The 12560-nt window shown below is 27.7% G+C and overlaps 1 protein-coding gene across 6 annotated transcripts in view; it reads left to right on the forward strand.

The window, feature by feature from the left end:
• LOC129966072 (calcitonin gene-related peptide type 1 receptor-like) overlaps positions 1–12560 on the forward strand; it is a 461349-nt gene that overhangs the window by 328128 nt on the left and 120661 nt on the right. For all 6 annotated transcript variants that reach the window (XR_008784252.1, XM_056080437.1, XM_056080438.1 and 3 more), the window contains one exon: positions 4101–4345. Coding sequence is in view for 5 of the 6 variants with exons in the window: in XM_056080437.1 (XP_055936412.1) it covers positions 4283–4345 (63 nt within the window). In the remaining variant the exon portion in view is untranslated. The remainder of the gene's footprint in view (positions 1–4100; positions 4346–12560) is intronic.

Below are 12560 nucleotides of genomic sequence, written 5' to 3' on the forward strand. Positions count from 1 at the left end.
GAAGTATGGTTAAATGCACCGTCTTTCTAAAAGAGATATTTCAACTGCTTCTTCTATTTATATTACAAACATAAATTAATACAAGCTTTTGGAAGTTTGAAGCGTTGCTGAAGCGTTTAAAGCTCTACGTTGCTGATTTTTTTTAAAAAAACATATCTTTTAATAATGAAGAATTGAATCATTAAAAATAAATGCATCCGTAAATGTTAGATTTGATTTTCTTTTAATGTATGAAAATGTTCACACAAGAATAAATGAATATTCTAATAAAAAAAAGTATCATTTGTGAAAAAAATACAATACATACAAGTACATAGTATTTACAATTATTCGTTTTTTTTTCATTTTAAATATTCATAATTTTGCAATTTCTTAGTACTATAGATAGTATAAATTCTTTATTATGTTACAACATTTGGTAATTTGAAATTTGCTCTAGTACGATGGACAACATAATATACTAATTCAAAAACATAAAACAGCACTAAATTCAAATTGTCCTTTATTTTCCTGTAAATCATTGATTGAAATATAAATATCATGTACTTTACATTTGATTTGTCACAAGAAGATCAGTCCACTTATGTTAATTAACGATCACAATTCCAATGAATCCGTATGCATGTTGTAGATTCTGCGTCGGAAGCGTAGGGTTTCATGTTTGAAATGCGTTCGTATCTAATGAACATCCCATGTATTGGGTTGGTGAACGTTTAATTCTTTCTCTACTGACCCGGCCTAATAGACCACATAATTGTAAATTGGCGAGCTAACTTATTTTTGAAACAAGGGTTGTAGGATGTCATGCGAGGAAATCCTTTATGATATGGGTCATTTTACATTCTAAAACTTTCGTTTGAAACAGAAACCGTCCTGCCAGGAAAGAATTTGTATGGCCGGTTGGGGCGAAACAGCAATGAAAGGATTAAAATTAGGCGAGATGAGACTTCCTGTTGCTGGTGTGGCAGGGAAGAGACATAGGTGTCGCATTCGTCATCTAAACGTTGTTCGAAAATAAAAGGTCAATCCAGAAGTCGCCTTCTTGTTCTTTCTAAAACAGGCAAATTATCTAATTCAAAGTATTTGCATGGATATATTTTGGAGGAAAGCGTTTAAGGACGAATGTTATTTTTTTTTAAAAAAAGACAACAAATTGTGACTTAATTACATGGAATTTTGAAGTTCAACAAAAAAGAAAATCAAAAGAGACCATTGTATAAATGACGCATATACAAATGAAAGTTGTAAACCTGAAAAATCATCGAATTTTTATCTCTGAGCAGCTTTCAAGAGGTATCAATCTTCTAAAGCAAGATATTTTCTCGATCCTTAAAGATTATAACACATATGTAGAAATATGAAATCAAATGCATTCTGGCCTCTGTGGATTTTATGCCGTATGTTTTAAAAATATATATAAGTAATATTTCCAAATAAGTTTATATGCATTTGAGTACCAGGTAAGTGCATCTATTATGCACATAATAATAGGAAATTAATGGATAGCATACGATATTAGATTAATTGCTTATTTTTTTCAATAACTCTTTGCGTAAAGGTTTTTTTTTATTTCGTAAGCGAGTATTTCGTCCCTAAAGGGATTATTACTACAGTCCAATACGTGCATTAAAATAAATTTTAGTGAACATTAATTTGTATCGTTACATAATCAGTATAAAAATAACTAGCTTTCTATAAGCTAGTTGTTTTTATACTGATTATACTATACTAGTTATTCCCTAATGATATATCACAAGTAAAAATATTTAGCACATGCAAGGATGAAAAAAAAAATCAAACAACTACATTTTCTTAATGATATTCAATAGCTTTATCTAATTAATCTTAAGGGGGTAAATTTTCTTATTCAAATATCTGTTACAGAGTACAAAATAAATAAAAGCATGAACAAACCAAGGAAGGGATTATTTTCAAAACTAAATAAAAAGCATATTATATTTGGAATATTTTCATACGGATTCGCTTATATTTACTTTATACGAAACCGCACTATTTCTGATCTTCAGAATTTGAATATAAAATTTTAAAACGATCAGGAATACAATTGTTCGAAATATTTAAAATATCTTAAAAGGATATGTTGTTGGTCAACTCAAAGAACATAAGATGAAACGGAATAAAACTCTATTTTGTATCGTACAATATCTTGGACCAACAGATAATGTTTGGAATATAATTGCTACTTTGTTGAGACATTTATCATATCGCAAAGTTTGTATTTTCTTGCTGACATATTAAGCTACCTGTGAGATAACAAGATTACAGACTGTTTCTCAATGTGGTCTTAAAATAACTGCAAAAAATACAATAAAGTTGCAAAAATGTATGAAAATCAGTAATGAGGAGGTCTGAGATGTAAAAAGGATGAAGAAACTTTCAAAGAGAATTTCCTACAATGAATGATTTTCTATGATGCAATATCCGTACGAATTCTGCAGCGACCGTTTAAGACATTCGCTGCCCACTAAGAAATATCTGCATTGCTGTTTTCTCTAACTGTGATGTAAGAAAAAAAGAAAATGTAAACTAAATGTTACGCTATCACGTAGATACTATACATCTGGAATGTAAATTATTAAAAGAACTTACGAGTACTTTCTTGATAGACCGGATTAATCGTTCATACATCCGGATACACCGGATACATTTGAAAACTTTGAACGAATAATACTATGAATGGATTCGAATTCTCTTACTGTAATATAAAACAAACATACCATACTTTAAATATACTTATCATGGTTCAAGAAATATTAAAACAAATAAAACAATTTCCGAAAAGTAGCTTGCAAACTTACTAAAAAGAATCTTGTAATGTGTTTCTTTTTTTATCGGAAAATATCTGAAGAAATAATGAATAATCTTTGAAATATAGCGTCAATGAATTATTATTTTTCTCATTCAGCCTTTTCTGGTGTGTACGTATTGATAGTAAACACATGTACTTACATGCTGTATTTTTTAATGCTAAGTTCACAAAGGGACTTGATGCAATTAGGGACCAAATCACAATTTTTTTTTATTTTTTTTTTGAAAATATATGAATTTTTCGCATTAGAATTTTAAAAACTCAAATGCAATATAATTTTTAAATGAATTATTGCATTGAAGGAGTATTTAATTGATATCAAACTGTAATCTGGTTAAATTTGAAAACCATATACTTGAACACAATTTTCAATTTCTCTAATATCATATTTGCATAACAATTTAATAAATGGTATGACAGTAAAAGTGCAAACATGAGATAAAATTAATAACATGAAAATAAATAAATATGAAATACAATTCTATAACTAATCTATAAAGTTCTAACAACTCACTTTTACCAAAGGCAAGTAAAGAAGATTTTTTAATGCACATTTTTTTGTCGCAATGAATAATCAATATTAACTGACAAATAAATATATAAAATTTAAAGTCTAAATAATGTGAAATATTTTTTAGATCAAAGCATCCCAAACAGTGGTTTTATTTCTAATACTATAAAAATTCCATATAAAAGTCTGAATGAGTACTAAATAATAGTGGCGTTTTGAACATATCTTTTAAGATTTTTTTTTCATTATCAACGCTGTCTATTGTTATTTGATTTAGTTCATTTTAGCAAACGTTTGTGTATCCACAGTCGTTTTATTTTGTTTGAAAATAGTTACGAAAAATGTTTTTAACTTTACAACGGTTTCATCGCAAAATAATTGTGTACTTACAAACATGTATGTGTGATCATTATACGTTTTTATTCGAATGACAGTGTACTTAAATTTTGGACTAAATTCTGACGGCGAAACATTTTATTGGAAACGATCATCTCGTAAGGACGATAATAATAATAAAAAAAAAAGAATTCAATAAATTCTTGTAGCGATACCGAAATTCTTTTTTATGTATATTTACTCTTTTTAAATATAAATTTTAGCATTCGTTTCATCTTTCTTTCTTCATAATGTTAAAAATCTGATTTTTTGTTTGTTTGTTTTTGCTTTGAAAAGTATTCGTTTCAATCTCGTGATTAGCTTTATGTTAAAGACGAATAAAACATTCTAAGGTTTGATCACTATTTTTTAATCTCTTTTCAGTGTTTGTTTTGGTGAAAATGCTTTGAAACGGAAGTGAATGAGCAAGTACTTTTGAAGCGAAGAATTTCAAGAGTAAATACTAACTCAGAACTAGGAATTGACATTTGAGTTTCAATCCAGATTATTGCCTGTCTTCAAAAGAGAAAATAAAAACTATTTAATGCAACTACAACAATAAAGCAATGACGTATTGCTGGCTGTGCCAGGTTGTTATCCTACTGCTCTGCTGCTGCGCCTTTATACAGGTAATTTTTTAATTTTTTTTCTCTTTCATTTGAAATCCATCAGTTAATGAAATGTTCTTTATTCTGATTATTTTCTGAATTAAATGAAAGATTTCTAAGACTACTGAGTCTATATATTAGTTGAATTGTGTACAGCAGGAGTTCGTTAATATCTCTTTCAAAATAATCGCGTTGTTTGAAAGATCTTCCTCCAAAATACATTCTGACATTCTAAGTAACTATTCTAACCCTTTACAATAGGAAAAGTAATTCGATGCATAATTATTCACTTAATACAAGGATTTTGTTATTGCTGTTAAAAAAATAAATATTCATAATTCTTTTAAATCGAATTTCTTTGAAAAATTAATCTACATTTTACCATTCTGTAGGCGTTTTTAACAATCAAAATTGAAAAATAAATAAATCAAGCGTCAAAATGATGCACCGTCTTGATTGGTGAATGAGAGGCACCATCCGATTGCAAAGGGTTAATTTGATGAATATCTTAAATCCAATAAAAGGTTTTTTTATGTTTTCACTTACTTATAACTATATCATTTTAACTAGTTTTTCCAAAGATATTTACATGAAGTAAAACCATTTCTACCAACACCCCTCCAAATGATTACCTTACGTATAAACATTTACACTTACAAAAACATACTTCAATTACTAAATTCATATATTGCTGATGATATATCTCGGAATAAATATTTAATATAACAATCTACAAGACAATAAGGGCAACTATAAATGAAAGAGGAAAGTTTTATTCCTTCGGAATAATAAGTTTTCAAAAGCATCCAGGATGAATACTTCTGAGTAATACCTCCACTGAAATTCTTCTCTATAACCTTAATCCCTAAAACTTACCGACTCGGCTATCTGAGAGATATCCCTTACATCCTGAGAAGGAAATCATCAGATCATAATGAAGCATACCTAAAATCGAATACTGACAACTTATTTACACTTTTAATGTATTTCATTGACTTTACGACCATCAAAAGATCAGAAGAATATCCCGTGGTGCAAGATCAGGAAGAGCCCTTTAGAGCAAAATGTAGAATGGGAGGAACTATGTTAAACATATTCTTACAATATGCCATCTCACTTATAACAAATTTAAAAGTTACAGCCAATTTAGATATACCGGATTTCTAAAATAAGATGCTAAGCTATCACTGGTATATGATGTACATAAACAAAATGAATATAATACATTGAACATAAAAAATTATGGTAAAGATTCACATAAAACATTGACATTTTGATAGAAGATAGTTCTGAAATTTGAATTGGATATCAGAAATTGCATCAAACCCCGGGTCATCCAAAAACATAAATATTAAAATATCTGAGTGACACAATGTAGAGATTTATCACTCGAATAATTGCTAATATTTGAAGATAAATGTTTTTGCTAGACACATTTTAGTTATTAAAAGTGAAAAATAAAGGGGGTGGGGGAAAAGATGCATCTAAATACTGCAGTAGAAGAGAATTGAATGCAACTGAAAAAAATAAGTTACATATTATAAGCAGGAAATGTTTCTTGATAAACTAACTAATTTTTTTACTTGATAACTTTTAATTGAATTAACTAATAAAAAAGATGTACAATTCACTGAATTTTCAATGACTAGTTTTAACGTTACAAAAAAATGATAGGTTTCTTATTTCCCTATCCATAGAAAATTTACAAAAGACCTTAAAAATGGATAAATTATCAAACTATATATTTTAATAAAGCATGGCTCAATTTTATTCGTTATCGGTTTTAACGATGGAAAGAATTGACAGGTTTCTTATTTCCATATTCTAATGAAATGTACACAAAGGGCTTCAAAAATGGACAAATTATCAAGTCATATATTTTAATGAACACAGTTCAATTTTATTCTCTTTCATAAAGATCTAACACTTAAACCTTATTCTTTTAAGCACTTTTTATATAAAAATTAATGACTAAATAATTTTGAATAAATATTTCAATAATTTGTTACCGAAACCAAGTAAATCTATGAATTCCTTTCAATAAAATGTACAAGAGGCTTCAAAAATGTATAAATTATCAAGTCATATATTTTAATGAACACAGTTCAATTTTATTCTCTTTCATAAAGATCTAACATTTAAACCTTATCTTTTAAAGCACTTTTGTATAAAAATTAATGACTAATTAATTTTGAATAAATATTTCTATAATTTGTTACCGAAACCAAGTCAATCTATGAATTCCTTTCAATAAAATCAAGAGACTGTAATGATGAAAATTTATTGGTGATGTTGCAGTGAAATCTAACTCATTATTACAACTTACCTTTAATGCATACATATACAGTGTTTTATACCTATTACCACTTTTTCTATTTACTTATTAGTCACTGTATTCATACAAATTGCATGTTATTATTGTATTACTTTACCATATAAAATCCTTTATGTTGGCTATTGGAGATATATGACATTAATTTTTTTTAAATTAAATTTAAGATAATAAACTGAATGGCAAATATATATAAATTCCATTTCTCTAAAAATCAATTATTTATATTTCGGTAATCCAGATTTTTGCATTTTTATAATCTAAAATTATTTCCGCATGACAACTAGAAACAAGATGTGAATAAAGAAATATTAAAATTGTTAAGAGTGAGGGTACTAAATGTTTCTTGGTGAATACATAAAGCAATCAATTGAGCTACTTCATTTTATGAATGATCCATATCTCATGAATCATGTTAAAGATTAAACATCGCTGTTTCGCCTATCTAGAACTCATTTCAGTCCAAAACAATTCGTAAATCATTAATTTCTTATGATCATCGCTTTTGCCACCACATGCTATTCGTTTTAAATTAGATTTGATGCATTATCTATTTATAGAAAAAGTTTAAAATAATTTGAATTCAATGAATGTGTTTAGATTGCTATTTTATTGCCTTCATATCTTTTGTTGATTATAAATTCTTTTTTTTTTCTCACACAAATGGGAAATAAATATGATACTGATCTTTCACTTTATTGCCATTATTTAAAACCTATCTCACTGTCATCAAATTGATTTGACTAGAAGAGTCCTTGTTTCTTTTATATAATATTTCTATATTTATCCTTATATTTTGAGATATTTCATTTCCAATTATAATTGAAGTAATCTCTAGCTGCGTTTTCAAATACATTTCAGAATGGAAATGTGTAAAATACAAAATGTCTAAGTTATACATTTATTTTATTTATTAATGAATGTAGCTAGAGTTATAAAAATGGTATCTACATCCAGGAATAAATATGAGTTACAAAATGAGATCTCTGGCAACTCCCCCGCTGACAAAAAAAAAATGAAATTGAGGAACCTATTTTAAAAACGAATGGAAATTGGGAAAGTAACTGCGATAAAATTGTTCATCATCGGCAATTTATTAGTAAATAATGCACTACTTTTATGGATATCCTAAACTCAAAACAAAACTGTGAATTAGGTATGTGCATTTGTTATAGATACAGGTTAGATTTCGTCTTCCCTTTCGGTAAAACTACTCAGACACATGGGTTATTTATTTCCGATTAAATTAATGACAGGGAGCTACATTCTAATTGACTTTTACTCATATATCCGATAGTTTTTGAAACATAATCACTAAATTATTGTCAATCGAGACACTGCAAATTATTTCATTATAAATAGTACACTTGCCATTCCTATGTGAAAGTATAACAGTTTTATAACTATAGCTATTATCTAATGATTCAGTTTTACTTGAATCATTTTGTTTTATAATGCCTGTTTTGAATACTATATTTTTATTACAGTAAGAAAGTGCTTAAAATATATAAATTTAAACTATTTGTCATTAATTTTTGTTTTATATCATGATGTATTTTGCAATATTTTAAAACATTATTTTGGATGTCTTTGACAAAAATAATATTCCAAAAATGTAAAAATAACATATTCTGGCTCACTTTTTTTCAACGCTCTGTACTGCGGCTAAAAATTAAATATTGTACGAATATTTAAACACCATTCCAAGATAATATCTATTTTTACTCCTTGTATGTTTTTACATACTGCTGGATTGTTTTTAATTCTGTGAATTGGGCTTTTACCTATTAGTTTTTTCTTTCTTTTCTTTTCTTCTCTGAATTCTCTTCCAGAATGGAACATAAGCTGTATATTTCAATTTAAATCAATTTGCTTTTAAGTATCTTTTATTTCAGCAAAACCACAGATTCCAGTATATTTAATGTTTGCATATAAACTTTGAAGCAATATATTATAAGGTAATTCTAGTGAATTCCTGTGCACTCATTCATCAATGAAATGTTTCTTTTGCGTCACTAGATTATTACTAATACCATCCAACACTTAATTGTGTTCATTAATCATTTACTCGCTCATCAATGTCTTTTTAAGCGAAATTCGCAAACAGGCACATTTTGTCTGGAAATGGCAAGGGATATTATGTATCTTTAAACATTTGACTGACTATTTGTCGTTAGATTGTATTGTACTTTTGTTTCAAAACATTTTTGAATATGTTTTTTTATTTCCCGAGGGTAATGTCATAAAATAATGAATTTACATAATTTTTTATCTAATTTTACAGATAAAAAATGAATTCTGGTATATAAAAAAAATTAACAGATTTTTCCTATTAGTGAAATATTTTCAATGTATGCGAGTATAAATTTTATGTAAACTTGCATCAATCTCAAAATTAGCATTGAAAAATTATGTTCCAACATAAAAAAAAAATTCCTTTCCGCAAGCTGGAAGACGAAGGCAGATAGATTCATTTACATCTGAGTTGCTAACTGGCAACATAAATTGTTGATGTTAGAAACAATCAAAATTTGAGCGTGAAAATCAATTTTCAGCCGCTTTCTAAGATATTACAAATACCGAAAAACATTAAATTAAAAAAAAAAATGTTTTTCTTAATAAGGTACTAATTTGGCTAATTAGATTTATTTTTCCAATTTCAATATTAAGAAAATTATAGAGAAATTAAATCTCCCACCATTTCCACCCTCTTCAAGCTAGATACGCCATTTACGTCCGAGATTTATACATTTTTGATAACATATTTCAAGCTATTTAAAATCTAATCAAAATTACGCTAAGTTATCCTGTTCAAAGATAACATTGACAAAGTGTTATACGCATATATAAAAATATATATTTAATATAAACTTTTGATCGAAGGGTGGTTTTGGGTTCTAAGGTGATCAGTGAAAAACTGCGGAAATTTACCCGTAGTCTTGTTATGAGAATCATTGCAATAGGTAGACTTCCTACAAGGAATTTTGTGAATTCCTAAAACAATAATAGATTTTACTCATACAAAGAAGTGCGAAGTAAAATAAATAAATAAATAAAAAGTTATTTCACATTGATTTTTTGAAGGCAGAAGTCATATAAGAAAGGCAGCCATGAATTTTTTTCTTAACCTCAAGATTCAGATCGACGAATCTTTTTTTTTTTTTTTTTTTTTTTTTACTTTCAGGCGTGATTTTTACTTTAAATTCCGATTAGCTATAAGTTTTCTTAAAGTGAAAATGACCTGGAACAGAAACTTTTAATTGCGAAAGAGGAATGCATTCTAATAAAAGAAGTATAAAATGAAATATAAAAATATGGGCAAAATTGTATTAATTTTCGACATACACAATATCAGAAATTTTGCAAAATTGTTATTAATCATATATTTTTTTTTTAAAAATATTTGATATCCCAGTTTTTCTTATACAAACTTTTGGACGAAGAGTGGTTTTGGGTTCTAGGGACCATGATTAATTAAGAACTGAAGAGATTTCCCCGAAATCTTGTCATCAGAACCATTGAAATAGGTAGCCTTCCTACAGGAATCTACCTAAAAAAAGTTTTATGCTTACAATTAACATTTTCTATTTACAAAAAACGGTAGCAGAAAAACTGAATAAATATTAATTTTCATTAAAATGAGAAAAATAGAAGAAAGATTTACAATTGGAAAATGTTTGTTTTTTTAATCGTATTTCATATGCACTAGCTCAGTGTCTTATCCTGCAGAAAAATCTATCTATTGTCTCATTACTAGCAAAAATTATTTTATAACATATAAAAAGGTTATACATTTTGATGAAGCTGGTTTTATTCTGAGACAAATGACTTTCATGAAAAAATGTTTCATATTCATCATGAGGGATTCTCTAAATTTTTAATGGAATTCTGGAACATCTGTATTTGTTTGGAGAGCATTTCTTTTCAAATCTTATTCCGTCAGTTCTATCCCATCGTGCATTAAAAAATCCTTTCTTGTCTCAAGTTCTACAAATTTTTATTTCTTTTCTTAATTTATCAACAAACTCATTAATTTCAGAAATAACTAAAAAGTTATTGAAAAGCTTCGTAAGTAGAAGATAAAGATGGAAAATAAATACGATATCAAATAAATTTGATGCAATTTGTTTATTTTAAAAATCGAAGAGTAATGCAAAAAGGTTACTCAGGGGAAGATATTTCTATCCTCTGTAAGGGTTTCCATTTATTTCTTGCAGAAACATATTGAATATTATTTTTAATAAATTTTCTAGCATTTGATATTGTAAAAAAATAATTTCATGTTTTCTGAAATAAAATAAAATTTGATTAGGAAATATAAACTTCATTTCATTTTTAAATAATACAAATGCTAGAAAACTAATTTAAAATTGTTAATAAAGAAATAATTTATTTATAATATTAAAGGTTTTTTTTCATAAGTATATTTTTCAGTTATAATCAAAAATTATAGGTAAATGTAGGCTTATACAATCTTAAATCTTCTATACTTTGAGTATACTTTTTTTTATAATCAAGAATTAGAAGAAAATGTATGTTTATTGAAAATGGAAAAAAAAATGATTAATAAATTCCATAATTGAACAACTGAACATTTTCTGTTTAACAAATTTTCTGTTAACAAACAAATCATTAAAAAAAAATTTCATTATAATTAATGCAAAAAAACTAATTTATTTTTGAAAATTATAACTTCTGCAGTAAGTGTCAACATTAGTTACCCAGTTGTAATATATTTTTAAAACTTGAAAATTAGTACAATGCTTTATTGAAATCTATTTTCTTTTTTTGTAATCTATTTTTTGCAAATGTAACTCGTCAACATTTTTAATCTTTACAATTACTTACATTTTATTTCAGAATGTTAATTACACATCGAGATCTCTTGAATACATCCAATCCTTTAACCATAAAATAATCTAAACATTGGATAGTTAATAGATTTGTGTAATCTAGTTTAATCTGTCATATACTCATGCTGTTTAAATATAGGATTTGGGTGATACGAGTTTCGAACTAATTGTTCAAACTTGTCCTGTCTTTCGTGTTCCTCAATTATTAAAGCAATGATTGTGGTACAATATAATCCTGAAGTTTTCATTAGTGCTTAGTATGTAGTGTAAAATTATGAACAGGATAATTTGAAAGCTTAGAGTGACTTTAAAAATAAATAACTCACAAATGACTGAAGTTAGAATGATTCGTTCGCTTATATAGGTTTGCTGTGATAATGGTTATCATTTATTATAAAATTAGAATTTACGATTATCATATTTTACAAGTGAAATTACCAGATGGGTTTGAAATTATTTGAGAACTCGTCAGACACGATAGTAATGAAGAAATTACCTTTATCTCGCAGAAGGATCCGGGTAATTGATTGGTTGTAATTGCAATTGTTCGGAGGCGGGAATTATAATTAAGTCTCAACGGCCACCACCGACCACTATAAAATCCCTTCATAGAACGCTCGTCATGCTATGGAAGTTGTGATAGCTAGACTCCATAGAAGATATAAAACTGGAAAGAGAAAACTAACCACCATACCCGAAGCTTCTAATCATATTTGAAGTGCTGCCGTTGAGAAAGGGACCACGGTGGCCAGATGCTAAGGCTCGACATCAGAATCAAAGTAGGTCTGGTGCACGTAAAATCCTTCGGGGCGTCTTTCCGCTGGTGTGGTGTGGAAGTTTGGAGTGGATGGTAGCAGCTCAAGTGTGGTCTTCGTCATCTGATCGTGCTTCCAAGTTACGAGGTCCGTCCCAAAATAGCTTTAGCGTTGCTTTAAAACTTTATTTTAATATAGATGAACTAAACACGTTTGGAAGTACAATGGATAAGACAATAATTGGGAAAATGGCTTACTTATAAAAATCTCAAACCAAGAGTTCAGCTTTTTGTTGA

This window comes from Argiope bruennichi, chromosome 4 (assembly GCF_947563725.1).
Source record: "Argiope bruennichi chromosome 4, qqArgBrue1.1, whole genome shotgun sequence".
NCBI lineage: Eukaryota > Metazoa > Arthropoda > Arachnida > Araneae > Araneidae > Argiope > Argiope bruennichi.